Raw genomic sequence first — 17,916 nt, forward strand, 5'->3', positions numbered from 1 at the left:
GGCACAAGCACGGATTAGGCTATGCTAAGTTTGATGTAGAATAAATAGGTGTAGAATAATTATTTTACACCCTAGGTGTGTGCGTGCGTGTGTGTATACACGGTGAGGCTATTCTGCGTCTATGCGTAGTTGCTAGTTGCACTGCACATATCCCCCAGTTACAACCCGAAACACTGTGAATTACAACTTGTTAGGTAGACTGGTTATAACTTTATGTTCAGAAATATATAATTGTAATACGAGAAGCTAACATTGTTATAACTTGTTATTCGCACTGCGCATATCCTCTGGTTACAACCTAAAACACTTTGAGTTACAACTTATGAGGTGTACGCAGATATGAACTACAGTGAATATATATATATATATATATATACACACACCTTTTGCTTTTGTATTCTTACGTGAATATAAGTACTAGCATGCTCCAATAGCGATAGCGAAAACGAGGTGCATCCAATGCCCACTTGCAGGCTCCAACACAACACTAGTGGTCCCTTGGTCGGCGCCTTCCCAATTCAGGCATCTTCTTCTCTGTCAAAGCGAGCCTTATTTGTGTGAACCTAGGCAAACGTAACAAAAGGTAGCCCACATGTGGCTACGCATTTCAAGCTCGTACTAGTATCATATGGAAGTACTGGAAGCATCCACTCTCAACTTGTTAAGCGAGTGTACTATACGTTTTCTGCAGCCGTCATGGTTGCTCAAAAGTCCAACTACATCACTCTCCTGAAAACGAAAAAGAAGAAGATGCCAGTCGATGTACTATATATCAATGGAAAAAATCATTAGTGCAAACGAGTTAATGGATTCAAACCTGAAAACAGTGAATATCATTCATCTAATCCTATCCAAATATTACAGTTAATCTCATTATCCCACGGTGTTAATTTTCAAAAAAAAAAATCCATATAACCATAAAATATAGTAAAATAACAGCACCACTAGTGGTACAGTGAGATCAACCGTAATCATAAATATAAATCAGCCAGACATCATTAACTGTTTATATGTTTGAACCAAAATAGTACAAGTTTGCACAAAAAGATTTCCCCTCAGTGGGAAAATCTTTGTTCCCAACAGTAACATGTACTCGTAGTACTACTTATCCTTACCCTTTCTGCATTCATCCCTCGTTCCCATTTCTCGACATCTTCATATATATTCCCTGGTAGGGCGTTGGGGCTCCCGGTCACCTCAACAAATGCCAATCGCGAATCGACAGGCCACCGCCCGGCGCATGGCCCGAGACTGCGACGGCTGACGAGAAGTCGAGAACAATCTAAAGAAGCAATAAGCCTCTACACTTGCATGCAACAAAATAGTTTTCAGATCAAGCACAAGAGATGTACTGACACTGTACTACTCCACCAATAATAATAGCACGCGATCCAACTCCAGTGAGGAGGAGCTCTGCAATTCCGAGACTTTTGTCACCCAGGCCGGCCGGTGGTTAAGTGTACGATTGCTTAATACTCCGTCCGTCCGTACATCTATCTAAGGCGTTTTTAAATTAAAAAACCTTTAAAAGTATATTTTTTGACATTCGATTTCTCCTACGATATATTATCAATTAGCATTATATTAAAAACACCTTAAAATATAAATCTATTAATACAACTTTTATAAACAAAATATACATATAATTTAATTAATCATTTATTAATAATTATAAAGTTTGATTTTTTTCAAATAAAGATACGCTTAAAATAGATGGACGGAGGGAGAGTAATAATCTGCCCTTTGAGATCACCAAGTGGCAAGTATAGATATTGTAGGTGGGTCCAACTAGACTGGCCGAAATTTGACATGCGGTTAGCATACAAGACAGGGCAGGGCAGGGCCAAGGGTATGAGTGCCACTAAGGATATAGCCGAATCAAATACAGATGGATCTAGCCAGTCGGGGCTAACATCGGCCTGGTGTGTAGCCATGGCTCCAGGTCCATCCCACCGTCGGTTTTCAAACCACGCTTGTGACAAAAAGTTTTGCCTTGTATTACACATCTCCGGTTTGCTCAAATATCTTTCCTTTTTCTTTTTGGCCATTCCCATGCAAAGGACAATATGCTCACAAATACAAATGACAGTTTCTTCACCAGGCAACGGAAGGTACTAGAATTGAACTGAGGACTAGAACCTCCTCCCATCAGTTTCTACTTCCTTCAGAATTCCTATGCAGCGTACCCTGCATCTGTAGGAACCACATAAGATCCATTCCAAAGAGCTGCATGCGACAAGTTATTATATATAAAATCCAATCCCTTTGATATCTCCATTTTTTAAAGTGTGCCTGAATCTAATAAATTGCGGCGTGCAACAGCATATCCGGCGAATCACCCGCTGCTGCATATCTCGTTCGATGCGCATGCGCGTCACGGGCAAGCACAGTAGTTTACACTGAACCTAGGCGTCAAAAACAATTCAGCATTCAAAAGTGTCGTGCTCAAGCCAAGCGTCCCCTACAGGAGGACCACAAGAAATAATTTTACGAGATGTAATCTTATGTATTTACGATATGATCCAATTTATTGTGTAACATGTGATAATTATTTCCTTCTTTGTTTTCTCACATGCGATTTTTCTTAACTACATTATAAATTTTATGATATTTTTTTATATGTTACGCTATAAATTTAGATTAGAATGCAGATATATAGAGGGCCACGGCCGGCCAGTGGGGCCCACCCGCATTACTAGAAATGGAAACCTGTGACCTGGGATTGCTGCTGCTACGGAACTCGGCTACGTGGACACATACACACGGGTTGTGCCTGTGCACTGGCTCTCCCATTCCGTCTCCTTGATTTCGACGTGCAAACGACCGGCTGTGAACGATAATGCATAACCAAAATCCAATGGTAAATGATTGATTAACCAAATTGACCAAACAACTAATCGATCAAGCAATATATCTACGTAACGAGATCTAATAATACAGCTTATCCCTTCGGGCACGCTACAGTTCTACTGTACATTCTTTACAACAGAAAATTATTTATACAAAAGGAGATCTGGAGAATTCGAAAAGCAGATCACATGGTTTTTTATAAGGTATTTCTAGAACGGCATGAGGGAAACAATGGCAGGAAAAAAAAAAAGGAACAGCCCAATTTGATCAACATGATTGCCGTCAATGATATACCTGATCTGCGTAGAGATAAGGATTAAAGGCCAAATAAAGAAAGGTTTGGCTCGTTTATTTTGTGGCTGCAGAGACCGGTGGATGTGTCCTCTCAGCTGTGTAGCACACGTCACGTTGACAATTTCAGATGCACGGTCTACCTTAATTGATTCCGATCAAAGCAAAACCTACCCTTTCCGTAGTTAGATGTACGGGATACGGAATTAAAGAGTCTAGCATCTTCCCTTCATATTTCAAACCAGTACTCGCCCGGTTAAAAAAAGTGACGTTTTGATCATGACACGGTATTAAAACGTAATTTGGACACTTATTTTACTAGAGGGAACATCTTGCAAACTATTAGTACGGAGTAGCCGGAAATTCATGAAGAGTTAACCTTTTCCAAGTAGGAATCTTAGCTAGGTCAACGGGAATAGCAAGATTGATGAGGTTGTGTACAAGCGGATTATTCAACGAAACAACCAACCGGTACAGCAAGCGTGCGTTGAGCAACTATGTTCAATGTGACCAAAAACAGCCTAGGCTTGCCCTACGAGGAAACGATTTCGTTCTGAAAAGTTTGCGTGGAGAGCCCCCTAAACACAATAATCATTGACAATTGAGCGGTATCATTGCATCCGGAAGACCACGCTTCAAGCATGCCCAATTTAGAACGAATTACGATGTATAGTAAGTGTCAAGGGAGGTCTAAATTTCACCCATCCGGGGAGCAACACGAATAGGGCTTATGCTATTGCAGGACATGCTAGTAAACATGAACCCCATTGTGTGGATACCAGCATAGACACCAAAGGTAAACAAGAATCTATCGACACAAAACAAAGACAAGATAGTAGAAAGACAAGCAACTTGACAACCCAAGCAGTCCCAGAAAAAAAGACAGCTGCAAGCGAGACCAATTCCAATGGAAACACAGGCACTGCTGTAAACCAACACACGTCGCTGCTTCCACAGAAAACAAAACGAGGGGAGAAATGCAGAAAAGAAAAAAAAGAAAAGGATTAAAATAGAGAAGACGAAGAAGAAGAGGGAAAAAATCCCAGAGGCACCCTCCTCTCCTCCCAGTGTCTTTACCCGACCTGGTAAACCTGAGACCGACCCATTCGGTCGCGGATCCTCGTATTGCGGCTGCGTGAGCGTTCGGAAAGCTGCCACCGGCTACTTCCGCTACGGGTACCGCCTGCTCTGGCCTGCGATTCGCTCGGCCCTGGACCAATGGCAAGGCAAGGGGGACCCGCCGGCCGCCGTACTTGGGCCTCTCTCTCCCCTAGTCCTCGTCATCTACAGCTACGTGTGGACAGGTTGGTTCGATCCGGAACGTGCGGGCGTAAAGTCAATTACCCCTGTTGCTTCTTCTTGTTTCTCGTCCTCTCATCTCAGTGACACGGACACTTATCAGTAGTAGCTTCTGTTTTACCACCCCTGCAGGCCATTCATTCTAAGGGCATCTAAAACACGGTGGCCAGGGGCTTATTACGTTGGCAAGAAAGGCAGAAACGTACTCTGCACAATTTGTTTGGAACTTACTGTAAATAGTAGAGCTATAACTCTAACTCTATATCAGATTTTGAATTTGTAGACTAAAATAAGACAGTTTAAATCTGTATTTTTATATTAAAATAAAAATAGAATAGTTCATCCAAACATTTTAGCTGTATTCATAGCTCCAGCTTCATAAATTTTTGAAGATATGAATATCTGATTTAAAAATTCTTAAAACTAAAGCTCTGTCAAACGGGCATAGTCTGAACAAGTCCTCTACTTGTACTGCCTTAATTTTGACACCTCTAATAAAGAAACCCAAGGAAACCTGTTCTTCCAAAGAAAAAGAAAAAGGGCCAGACTCGAAATGCCTCTTTTCTACAAAATGGAGAGCAAAAACGTCCACCTGAACGATTGATTAATCAACAGACACTTTGTAATTTACAAGAGTACGCAAAGTTGCATTTATAAACCAGTCATAACATGGAGCTTCAGTTCTAGACAACAAAACAACTAATCTATGTTGGTGCTTGCAGGCTTGCAGTTAGAAATTAATCTTCAAATTCAACTCATCTAACGTGTTTTTGAAACTAGGTTCATAGGGATCATGAATCTCGATTGGACATGAAGTGTTTGCACTTTTGCCCATCCCCATAGGTTCATACGGATCATGACTTCTTTCAACCACATATCAGACTTCCTATTGGGGAGACTCAGGCAATTTGCTAGTTGATTTAGAACGCAACCATACTACCAAACGCAAGGGACATAGGACTACTAAACAAGTGCACATATGGGCTACAGATTATTGTTTGTTTATTCTGCAAAGCATGCGCATTTAAAAAAAGGTTAGGAGCAGGTCTTACGTTGCTGGCAATCCCGTGGTCAAATTGGCTGCTGGTTTCCTGGCGCAGGGAGGTGGTGGGTTAGCATCTCTGCCTGGTGGTACAATGAGACTGCAAGGCACGCCAACCTTGTAGGAACTCGAGGATATTTTCAGCGTGCAAGTTGCACATCGATGCACAAGTTGTCAAATATAAAAAAAGGAAGAATCTTGGGTGCCATGCCTGCATTTTGGAAAACCTAGGAGCTCACACGATGGTTTCTGTGGCGCTCATGCCCCCCCTTCGTCTATCCTATTTCTTAACTAGGGGAGAAGAAAATTTTGACATCACTTTTAGGTTTCAACTGCGGCACAAACTGTACAATCTGTACAAGGAGGCAGCTAGAGACCAAACTGTACAATCTGTCACATGGTCCATCACCAGTGACTGGTTTACCTATAATACCCTCAAGATAAAACTTGAGAAGGGCCAACAACCTATGACCGCATGGCAGCTAAGCAGCAGCATAGGGAAGAACGTATCAAGCTCTCTCACCCCTTCGTGTGCATCCCACGGTTCAAAACATGGTGAAAATAGTTATGAAAAATTCTAAGAAAATTATGTTAGATAGTAGTACAATGTATTTTGGGGGGAAAATGCTAGTGAACAGTAACATTTCTTTTTTTCCTCCTTTTCCTTTTTATTTTCAGCAGATTTGTTCCTTTTGTTTCTCAGTATATACATCTGAGTTTAGGGTTAATTTTTTTAGGCATGGTAGATCTAATTTGGGTCAATGCTGTCTTTTTTCTAAAAAAAATCACAACCATTTCATCACTTTTTGTGGAGTGAGAGCACTAAATGTGCTCTCCAACATCGGGTATCTTTGAGCAGCCACACTAGGGGCAATAAGGGTAGTCGATAAGCCCTTATGGGTACCATAGCCATTGTGGAGGTAGACCATAAGCAGGTCGATAGTATGAGCCACCCATAGCCCTATGGCCTACCTATAAGAAATAAAAAGCATTGTCTCTCTCTTCGCTCTCTCCCTCATCTCTCTCCCATGTCGTTGCCGCTTCTGCCACCGTGAGGACTTAGAAAGACACGAGCTTGGTGAAGGCGACGGGCAAAACAACGAGCTCGAGGGCGTCATCGTTGCCAATGAAGTCCTCACCAACTCCGGTAGCGGTGCGGTGGATTTGGTCTCTAAGATAGCGAAGGTCGCCGAATCTACCCTCAGTAGCGCACTAAGGGAGGGGGCATCATTGTGTGCCTGTTGTCTTCATCGTTGTGTGCCCTCTTCGTCAAGGGAGGGGCGTTGTTGCCTTCCTCAGTAGTAACGAAGGTCGCTGGATTTGGCCTCGACAGGGGAGGAGGCGAAGACCGCCACCTCCTCATAACAGTGCATTGCTCAGACACCGCCACCGGATTCGATCTTGTGAGGAGAGCTATCACCTCCAAATCCGTCAATTTAAAACTTCAATCGACCAGCCATCAGATTCTGGCGAGGAAGAAGGGTCGAATGCCATGGCAGAGGGTTGTGAGAGAGTAAGAGCGAGAGGGAGCGTTTTGGTGCGGGAGGGCCGGAGGGGAACGCGGATGTAGAGGGAAGGGGATCATGGGAAAGGATCGGTTAGTTGGCGGTTTCGATTTTTTATTGATATGTGGGTCCCACCTTATAACTTCAGCATTGTGAAATTTGCAATTGAAGCTCTTCTTGGTCCCACCCTTATGATCTAGTGTTGCAATATACATTGTTATCGCTCCAAGGAGAATCTGCTACTGTACTGTAGTTCTCTCTTTGATAGTACTCCCTCCATTCTAAAATAAGCAACGTTTTGAATATCGACACAATCTTCAAAATATAACTTTAACTATTACTTTTTTATTATAATACATTGATACAATATAGCAAAAAATATATATTATTATGAAAGTACTTTTCAAGATAAATCTACAAATGTTATTTTTAAAGTATCCAAACTCAATACATAAAAAAAATTATAATCAAAATTTGAGACTGTTGACTGCACGCAATCTAAAACAACACTTAATTTAAACTGAATGGGTAATTCTTAATTTGCTATTATGCATGTTATTGGTACCATGGTATAGCCTTTTTACCTACTGCTGACCGCCGACAGCCTAGGTAGAATAGCAAGTCCAGAAACTGTGGTGGTGAGTGGTGACTACTGCTGCTGCTGCTATTGTACCAGATGCAACTATAATTTTTCCAAGCCGCTATGAGCTCGTAGTCGTTGGTTGCGGCGGTCTAGCTAGCATGATCTTAGGAAAGAAAATACTAAAAAAAAGTTCACTGAAAAGCACAACCTTTATTACAGGTAAATGCACGAGACTTACATGCAACTGTACAGGAGAGTTCTAGTTGGGGTAGTGACAACGGTGATCGACACGAGCTCTACAGTGGAGCAGAAATGATGACTACCAGAAAAGAGGGGGCACATCAGATCTGGCTCCTATCCTTTGACATTCTATTCAAGAGGCACACGCGGCACAAGAGCAAGAACCATTTGACTCAGTTGAAAAATAGTAGCACTCATGATCATGAATGAAATTCGAGGAATCCCTCAAAAAGTTCAAAAAGAATTAGAACCTAGCTCGTTTCATTTAAATTTTCCCGATTGAAAAGTACAAAAGTCTATGCAAAGTGGCAATCGGACATAAAAACAAGCCCACCTGGAACTTCCAATGTGTGCCTGTTGTGTGATTTCTATTCTATGAACATTTGTTTTTTGCCGCCAGCGGAAGTATATGCAAACACTAGTTACCAGATATGGTAGCGCCGACAGACTAGGATGCAAAGACAAAGGGCAACCACTAGGATGCCTACCCTTTTCATCCACCTATCAGATTAGATAGGACGCCATCAAATAGAAGGGGGAAAAACACTTATGAAATAGCCACCACGCAACAAATCAATCACATACTGTCCGTAGCTTTACTACCCAAATAAAACAGATGACTAAATGATGCCACCACCTGCTCAACCAATCAGAAAATTATGTGTATTTAATGGATTGTTTGTGGATATTATGGTTTGCGTGTCACTTCATCATGCCCATCCACTAAAATAATTGGTAGTAGTTAATTCTAGGTGCTTTGTCTAGAAAATCAATTAATAAACCCAATAGAGTAAGACACTTGAGAAACGACCTTAGTATCCATATACTTGAGTAAGATACTTGAGAAACGACCTTGTAACAATACATTATCAGAAAGGGTGCTATTGCCTGTACTTTAGTATCCATATACTTGTTGAAAATAGTAGGTATAGCTTAAGTGCGCACTTGGGATCTTAAAGAGAATAGCCTAAACTTGGCCCCAACTATTTGGTCCAAAAAAGGCACTTGCTTAGGCAATCAAGATACTGGGTTGCAACTTGCGGACTGGCTGCTTTCTAAGATGGTGGGGGTGTCCCCAATCCAGTTGCGCAAATACTCTGCCCGGAGCTATCAACGGGGCCGCATGGATGAGGTAAGGGAAGCAGCTGGGAGATGCAAGTGTACTTGCAATACCTACACTTGTGGAAAAAGGAGTTACCTATGGATGGTCCTAGCTCCTCTTCAACAACCCAATCTAATTGGGTCACATTTCGCTCTCAGACACATGTTGGCTAGGCTCAGACCTTACAAAACCTTGGACCCTGCAACTAATAGCCAATGCCAGTCTGCCAAACAACTAGATACCCATGTTTGACTCCTAGGTGAGAAACTTAGTAACACTTTCCCTTTATTTTTTTGTACCATCATACTATATTTAGGTCCAGAAATAAAGCAAGACAACTGTACAATTTAAAGGTAACCTTGATTAGCTAACTCATCACCAAACCAATTAACCGAAGTGGTGAATGGGGGAGCACAGCCAGTTACTAAAAGTTAAAACTGCGTCATCAGACATAAGACATGGTCAAATGCTGAACTCGGCACCCAGACCCAGTGTTTCCGATTAGACAACGCACCAATAAAAGAATCCGCTTCCAGGGGAGCAAAGTTGTTTCTAAACGTAATCCAGTCTTCATGCATTCTAATTTTCTTTAGATGCTCAATTAAAGTCTATGTCCTCAAATAGCAGTGACCAGAGCTATTATTCATATACCAAAGTGCCAAATGTGGAAACGCACTAGCACATATATATCGTGAATATTTTCTGCTTTTACAGAGCATGTAGGGAATAAGTTGTTAGGTCCTTGCCATTGCAGGTGCATATTATTGCTCTTGGTGCTGCAGATGGCCTGTGAATAATAAGTCACATGCATAAATTTGGTGCTTCTAGACACATATACCCCTTTCATCCAATTAAGACAGATCCCTCGCAAAAGTGATCTTGATAGCATTCCATCAAAATCGCACCAAAGGAAGCATTGGACTTTTAGTTTAATTGCCAAGCAATCAAAACCCAGTAAAGTGATTCTTCCTGTCTACTAACAAGATAGTTCAGTTGTTTCCCCTCAATCGGTTCCCTTTCCCCTAGAACCTAGTTCTGTTTCTCTAAGCTCACAAAAGCAAACACTACTCCTTTAGAAAAACACTAACCTCCAGAATATGCTATGCGTATTAGTGGCACAATGTGGGCAAAAGTTTCCCAGACGAGCAATTTTCCTTTCAGAAGGATTAGTTAGGAATTAGGATGCCACTCCAGCCAGGAAGGGCAAATAGATGAGAAGGTCAACTCCTAGATTGAAATAACAAAAGCTAAGAAGGATTCGAACTATTCATATGATTTGGTGACAGCTGCGGATTTTAAGAGAAAGGAGCCCACAAGGTGGCAACTGTGGGCTGTACCTCCTATTCTTTTCTGTGGGTGGAAACAGAAAGCGGGCCTGATGCGGCGCACACACCATACAAGGTTATAGAGGTATAAAAAATGGTATCACAAGATGTGGAGGATTGGTATCCGTTCTTAGAAAGTCCACTACCACCAGACCAAACACAAGTCAGACCAATTTTTCCACTAAAAATTCCTTTTTCTGTGTATAATATTAAATCTCCAATCATGGGTCCATAAGATTTTATGCATTATCTGGTAGAAATGGATCAAGCAGCAGAGTCAAGCATATGAAAACACAGTCAAATTTTCTGCAATCAAGATAACTCAAAGCTAATGAGTAAATTTGTTGTACCTTCCATTGATTCTAGGTCTAGGACTGACGAGTGAAGACAACAGTAGATCTTATCAGGACGGATGAAAGCTACAGAGTTCAGACAAGCAAATTATTGCAGATGGCAATGAAACAGACAGAACATAACAATTTCATACAGAAAAAGTATGGTAGTTAACTCAGTAAAAAGTAAAAACAACTGCTTTCACCTTCTACAAGAATTGCACAAAACTGCATTAAGATGTTGTTTCTCTTGTATATGACTGTCATTTTTCTTCTAACCATTGACCATGATATCATAGTTTACTAGCATTTTTCAAATAGCATTTAACTTGATCTTATAATACCCATATGATGTGCTGGACTGCAGGTACCTGTAGACATCCTCCCCTTCCAAAAACAAAAGGTTTGTTTCCAAAATCATTGAGCTAATGATTTTGGAGGCAAATTCATCATGTTTTGGTAAAATTGTAAAAAGTCTTTGTCTTGGTATGAATGACCTTTTTAAACAACGTTTTTTAAGGAGATAGTGTCTGGTTTTCTTCCCTTAATAATATCAATTTATCTTGTTTATGCTATGTTAGAAATATAAAAGATATTTGGAAAGAAATGTCACCTGCAGGAATACCAGCTACTCACATCTTCCCAGACGAGATACACTCATTTGTTTCATTCGAATAGGAAAGTTATGAAGGATAGAAACCTGCAAAATTCCAAAAGTTCAGAAATAAGTTTCTACACAAAAATTGGACGTTTGAAACTAAAAGTACAATTGCAAGGGGGAGGGATCGCAGAATCATAAGGGAGAAAAGTTGAATAATAGTCATTTTTATGCAGAATAAAGTAGACAGCAGCAGAAGTACCCTCCCACTAACTGAACAAAGAAGAAACCATACTGCCCACTATAATCAGATTTGACAAACAAATTGGAAAAAAAAAAAGATTTGACATATCAATTAATTTCAACCCACGCAGGTGAATCTTTGTCCTAGCCCAGAGTGCAAACTAAAGAAACAGATCATCAATAGAGTTAATCAGGTTGCTACATAATTATACAGCACTGGAATGATACCTACTGGTGACACCTGCAATACAAAAGAACAGCTAAGTTGGAGATATTTAAGACCATGATACATATTTGTTATCACTTTTGTATAGGCACGTACAGAGTGACAATGATTGAATATTACCATATCTGTAAAACTGAACAGCTGAGTACTGAAAGTCAGAAAAACAAGGTATTCCAGATTAGGACCAATCAATGAATGAAATGAGATAAACTAAAACTGTGAAACTATCATGCCCTTGGTATCGGTTTTCTGCAAATGATGAAAATAAGGCATGCCCTGACAGTACACAGATCAAGCTTGTAGGTGGCAAACCTAATCTTACATATGGAGTGCTTTTGGACATCCCAATTAATCTCATATCATCCGTGGTTAAAAAAAGGCAACATTCCATCACCTTAAGTTCGAGAACCCATTCAAGATTGCCCCAACCCAACAATTGCAAAGCCTTTAAGCCCTTATATAGTCAGAGCAGTAGTAAAACGCTCTTATCTTTTACAAAGTACCCTCCAAAGGGAAAACAGAAACAGTCAGATTAAGCCCTTTTACAAAGTACACTCCTGAACTTGAAGGAGTGCACTGAACTTAAACTAAATTGTTCATATAACCAGTGGACAACTGGGAGCGCAGGATTACACCTGTTCAGTACTAGATGTAGTAGCATTCAAATGGTTATTGAGCCAGAACATTTTGCCCTGGAGAAATATGTGTTAGAAGGACTAATAACAGGAAGGTTGCAAGCTTAAGCTCATTATCTGCAAACAATATAGATTGTACCTTGACAACGAATTGAGGTTATCTCAGGACCTGTCACATCAATGCCTTCTTCCCTTAGTAATTTAATGCCTGATGATTCAACAATGAATGGAAATGCCACTGCTGGAGACATAGGTGATTTTGCCACCTTGATGAACCTGTGACCTATGGAGAATGCAATTTATAGTTACTTTACTTCATCTAAAATTAGGCAAGGGACAAATGCGAAAGTACGAAACTGCTATTTAGTTGTAAAACCTTAAGTAAAGAAGACTAAACATAGCAAAAAAAAAAGGAGCATTTTAGTACGGATATGCACATCTTTGGTAATTCATGTAAAGATGTTATTGTCAGAGTAAGCCTCCTCGACATGGTTGTAATTTTCTTTCATGGCGATGTGTATTCATATCCTACCATTTTTACCAAGATTGATGTCAATTTGCCATATTATGATGCACCGAGGCAGCATGTTCCACTAAATTTTAACTGATTGCTGTAGTACTAGTGCTGTTTCGCCAGATAAAAAGTATTGTGATAAATAATAAGCATAACTAGACAATATCAGCAATCAAAGTTAGGTGTAAATTCTCATCACAGACATGCAACACATCAAACCGATTGAAACATATACAAAGTTCCAAGCATTCCTATGATCTTAATAGTTACTGATCTAATGTGAATTCAAGAATCCAGATATGAGCCTCGCGATCCATCAATGGTGGATGAAAAGAGCATGCAAGTCCCATTCTATATTTGGAAAAATATCAAGACAAACCTGAATGAGACTCAAAGACTAGACGGACAGTTACAGCATGAGCCCACTGGATCCCTAGAGCAGCAACAAGATGAGAATCAAACCTTTCAGCGCAATTATTACCATCCTTCCTGTCGACTGCAGATTATTATAAAATATTTTAGTCCAGTTCAACAGATTGCCCATAGCATTCCTGTTGTAGGAAGAAAGTCCAAACCTTCGAAGGAAAAGTGGTAACCATCATCGTTACTTTGGCTGCGTACTTGGTTTGTAACTACAACAGGAATTCTTGAGAACTCTGCTATAGACCTGCACAAGAAAAAAGAAAGAAAGGAAATCATGTATTTAAGCAAGATTGTTAAACTAAAACAATATAGAGAAAACACTATGAATTTTAAGAGACTGGGAACCTCACTTAAGAAAAGAAAGGGCCCATCTTAGAGGGTGGTGTCTGAAACCTGCTGTAGCTTTTTCATTCTCCCTGTTACATACACGATGGAATAGAGAATTAAATTTCTATAAATTAATAACATAACTATTCATCTACTTAATAAAGTAAGAACTGAACTCAGATGCAATAATTAGCTCATATAAAAACCTGAAGTGTATTAATGTGAAATGCTCCTAAACACAACACAGTTTAGGATGTTTAGTGGGCTGCTACAACTCTATGAGCATGTGATGGCACAGACTCTAGCCCACTACACAGCGGCCATGGCCCTTGTCTGCTATAGAAATAGCAAGCTATTTAAAATAGTAGCATTAGCTAATTGACATTGAAAACTTCTTCCTGATTAATCAGCAGGTGTTGGATGTGTGATGGCCTCATATGGGCAAGCATACTTCAGTTTGAAAAATTGGATATTTTGATGATCTGGTTGCCAACAAAAACATGATATGTATGTACAACACAGTGTCTACAAAATGACACATCTGTCCTTCTAAATATACAGCAGGTTATCTTTCCTGCAAAAGAAAACTAGAGCAAGAAATTTCGTGTGCATAGCTTACAATGACATAAGAGCAGCCATGCTATCAACAATGAGTAACTTCACATCATGCTGAAGTAGAGTCACCTTCATCTGTTCCAAACTGTGGAAGGACAGTAAAAGATCCCAAAAACTGAGTGTCAGTATAACATGTTGAATTCATTGTACATAAAGGTGAGGAGCATATACCTAAACCACAAGATCTATAGTCTAAACTATGACTGCATGATGCTCCTCACATTGTAACCGCCCAAATTTCGGATTTCAAATAATAATATAATGTGTTATCTTGTTTGTGACTTTATGGAGTTTTCTCCTGAAACATTCGAAGCATTTCTTGACCTTTCGTACGTGAATTTGAAACTCCTACAAAAGTCAAATAATTATTAATTGTGTGGGAATGGGTGACGATAAAACCATTATAGTTTTGCAGTACGCTCCATAGGCAACATAGCATTTCCCTGCCACAAAATGTCCCTATCCCCGATAGGATGTTTTCTCCCGCTCCCTGGCTCAAGGGAGCTTTCCTCCCATTTCCCATCCCCAGGAGGTTCTTGGCCACCTGGTAAAATTTTTGAAATTGAAGCACGATTTTATAATTTTGTTTTTTTAATCGAGGCATGATTTTTTAATTTTGAAATTTGTAAATGACTTTAAACAATTTTGGAAATATTCTTAGTTGCACATGGGGTATATAGAACCTAAACCAATTTTATATGGAGTGAAATAAAGTTTAAAAGGCACGCAAAAAATGTTTTTTTAATTTCAAACACAATTTTTTGTGAGCCCGATTATACCTTATTTCACTTATAAAAAATAATTTAGATTATAAATACTCTATGGTACAAGTGTGAATTTTCATAGTTTTTAAAGTCATTTACCAATTTTTAAAATTGAAAAACTATTTTAGCCTTGGGCCAAATCGCCATGTCAGTTCCATGTCAGCCAAATCCACTCTAAATTCAGCTCCAAGTTGAAAAGTGAACAGTTTTAATAGTAAAGGTTTGAAAAATGAACAGTTCGGAGTTGGGGGTCGATTACCAGACTTAGGACATAGTTGAGGTTTGTAAAATGGATATATTCCTATACTTTTAAAGAATCATTAATTGGTGAGCATCCATATATCATATACCTAAACCACAAGATCTATAGTCTAAACTATGACTGCATGAGATTGAGCAGATGAGAAGCATTTCCAATTTTCAACAATGTGGTACTAGAATCTTGCAAATATTTCAATAAACTTTCAATCCTTCATGTGCCCAAGAACTAATATCACTTAAACATACCTGTCCATTGCTGGTAGATTTTGCAAACAAAAAAAAGAATGTTGGTTACAAAGTTCATTGATTTCGAGAATAGCTATACCCCTTGGTGAAATCAGCTAACGATGCTGGCCTCATCACTAGAATCCTCCCAGCCATCTGCAAAAATAAAAAGGATTTGAAACAACAGCCAAGAAAGTCTAGTAATGTGAGAAAAATAGTACAAGAACTGAAAATAATTCTTAAAATAAAGTCCCCAAGCATAAGCATGTAGATTATAGAAGATGAAGTATCAGAACCTTCTGAGCCAAGGCTTCTTGTCGAAATATTTGAGGAAAGCTATTCTGACCAATCTCGATCATCCTGCAACATATCAATGATATCATGAGAAAGTTGACTAAAGATAGTTCTTAATAACATATTTGAGAGTAGTAAGCAGTAAACAGAAACTTCAGCTACCTCCGTGAAGAGAACTTGGATTCCGTGTCCATATACACGACTCGACCATTTAAACCTCCATAGCATTCTGGTAATGCTGCTAACGTTGCAAGCTTCAGGCAGAACTTCAGTGTGCAAAAACCATAACCAAAAATTAAATAAACATACAATAAAATCAACAGAATCAAATAACATACAACGAAGTTAGTATAAGATTGGATCCATCAAATTATCATACTTGGTATTCTCTCTGGAGGAAACAGTGTAAAAAATTAGCATGTAAACAAATATAAATCAACCCTCAGGTACCTTTGCATGTGTAAACCCAGTGAATGCCTATGGAATTGACATGACTATCAAAATCACAAGGAAAATATTCTTGTAATGAAAATGAAAATTGGCCACTGGCCTCCGTCAAGAGGTATGAGTTCATTGGAATTACAAGCAGCAGATTCATAATGCAGCGCCACATGACACATATACACAAGATTCATTTCCTTGCAGTTCTTTATTGCGTGCCAAGTTGCTCATGTCATGTAGGCATGCAGACGCATAGCTGATGCATATTCACAAACACATGATGCGGTGTCCACATGCATACACAAAAAAAAATCGTACATGCACGCACCATTAACGCTAAGCAGTGAGCAAATTCAGTGCAGATATCCAATATCAGCAGTTCACCTGTGTTTTGCCGATCCCCGACGGCCCAACGACCTCGGTGAGCTTTCCTACGGGGATTCCTCCGCCCAACGCCTCATCCAACCCGCAGAGCGTGGTGGCCAGCCGCCCGCCTCCTCCTAACCTGACGCGCTCCTCCAGAAGCTCAAGCGCCTGCGCAAGTCGACCACACAACCAAAATCCCAAAACCCTGAATCGAGCACTGAACCGAAACCCCAAATCCGAGGCGGGGGAAGCGGAGCAGAGGACAGGAGATAAGGTACCGTCTGGCAGGGAGGGCAGGCGGCCTCGCTGACGTGGGCGACGGCGGCGCGGGCGGTGGGGAGGCCGGCGTCGAGGACGGCCATGAGCTCCACCTCCGGCAGCGACAGCACGTCCTGCGTTGATTAGGTCCGAGGCGGTCGGCTCCGCGGTTAGAGGAAGCGGGGTTTCGATGGAGGAAAGTGGGGAGGTGGTGGGATCGGAGTGCGGCGGCTGACCTTGGCGGTGGTGAGGCGGCGCGCGGCGAGGAGGTGGGCCAGGTGGGGAGGCAGCTGCATCTCCGAGACTGGCATGTTCGCCATCGCGATCGCCGAAGGAGGGAGCTCGAGGCGGAGGAGGACGACGGCAACTGAGGGGGTTGTGTTGTGGGGGATTGCGATTCGAAATTTTTCGTTTGCGCGCTTCGTTTTGGTGACGAATTTTGCGGTGCTTATACGCGGCTGTGCTACTCGCTGCGGTGGGGAATTTTCTCCAGCATCCTATCTACTAGTACCCATCCATTCAAAACGCTATCCGATCTACAATCTACGAACTTTTCAATTGATATATGTGCCATGTGATTCATTGATATATGTGACGTGATTCATCGAGGAGACTAAGTAACAACCTTGCAATTCTATCTATATGACAGCTACCGTCATAAAGCATATAGTAATTAGAGTTTTATCTTTCTATCTGCTTCGTCGACGCACGTAGCCTACTACATCCTATTGCGTTGTTATGCACCGACGAACATGAGAGCAGATCTTCGGAACCTATTGCTCTTAGGATCCTACATCAGGAGAGAACGAATAAGATTTTTAGAAGCGCTCAACGCAACTGCTCACGATCTGCTCCCTCTACATCATCACGATTTGCTTCCTATGCATCCTCTTCATCGTCATCTGCTACATCATCATCATAGATGCCTCTGCATCTCAAGCTTACGTTGGGTACGTACGCTATGATCCATTATATATTAGAGATATTATCAAATTATTTCTTAGAAAGCTAGTCGGGTCTAGTCATGACTTATCTGAATCCTTCTCAAAAAGCTAGTCGGGTCCACTCAGAGCTCGTCAGAGTTTGTTAGAATTCTTGTCAAAAAAGCTAGTCAGATCTAGTTAGGATTCATCAGAACTTGTTATTTGTATCGGTTC

The 17,916-nt window shown here is 40.6% G+C and overlaps 1 protein-coding gene across 9 annotated transcripts; it reads right to left on the reverse strand.

Annotated features, from left to right (window-relative positions):
* Window positions 1–395: 395 nt before the first annotated feature.
* LOC133928334 (DNA repair protein RAD51 homolog 2) lies at window positions 396–17,277 on the reverse strand. 9 transcript variants are annotated; one of them, XR_009911439.1, is made up of 15 exons: window positions 16,996–17,277; window positions 16,780–16,893; window positions 16,520–16,669; window positions 15,857–15,960; window positions 15,697–15,760; window positions 15,501–15,556; window positions 14,155–14,235; window positions 13,559–13,624; window positions 13,361–13,452; window positions 13,165–13,281; window positions 12,411–12,554; window positions 12,272–12,328; window positions 11,183–11,269; window positions 10,588–10,656; window positions 396–729 (listed from the first exon to the last, which is right to left on the reverse strand). XR_009911439.1 is itself a non-coding variant. In XM_062374616.1 (13 exons), exons 1-12 carry the CDS (start codon window positions 17,077–17,079, stop codon window positions 12,306–12,308), a joined length of 1,095 nt encoding a protein of 364 aa, XP_062230600.1. In that variant the 5' UTR covers window positions 17,080–17,277; the 3' UTR covers window positions 11,043–11,269; window positions 12,272–12,305. The 9 variants fall into 9 exon arrangements, 2 of the variants coding, with proteins under 2 accessions (XP_062230600.1, XP_062230601.1); XR_009911440.1 differs by lacking the exon at window positions 396–729 and adding an exon at window positions 4,896–5,599; XR_009911438.1 differs by lacking the exon at window positions 396–729 and adding an exon at window positions 7,529–10,487.
* Between the last annotated feature and the right edge of the window lie 639 nt (window positions 17,278–17,916).

This window comes from Phragmites australis, chromosome 9, assembly GCF_958298935.1.
Source record: "Phragmites australis chromosome 9, lpPhrAust1.1, whole genome shotgun sequence".
Lineage (NCBI taxonomy): Eukaryota > Viridiplantae > Streptophyta > Magnoliopsida > Poales > Poaceae > Phragmites > Phragmites australis.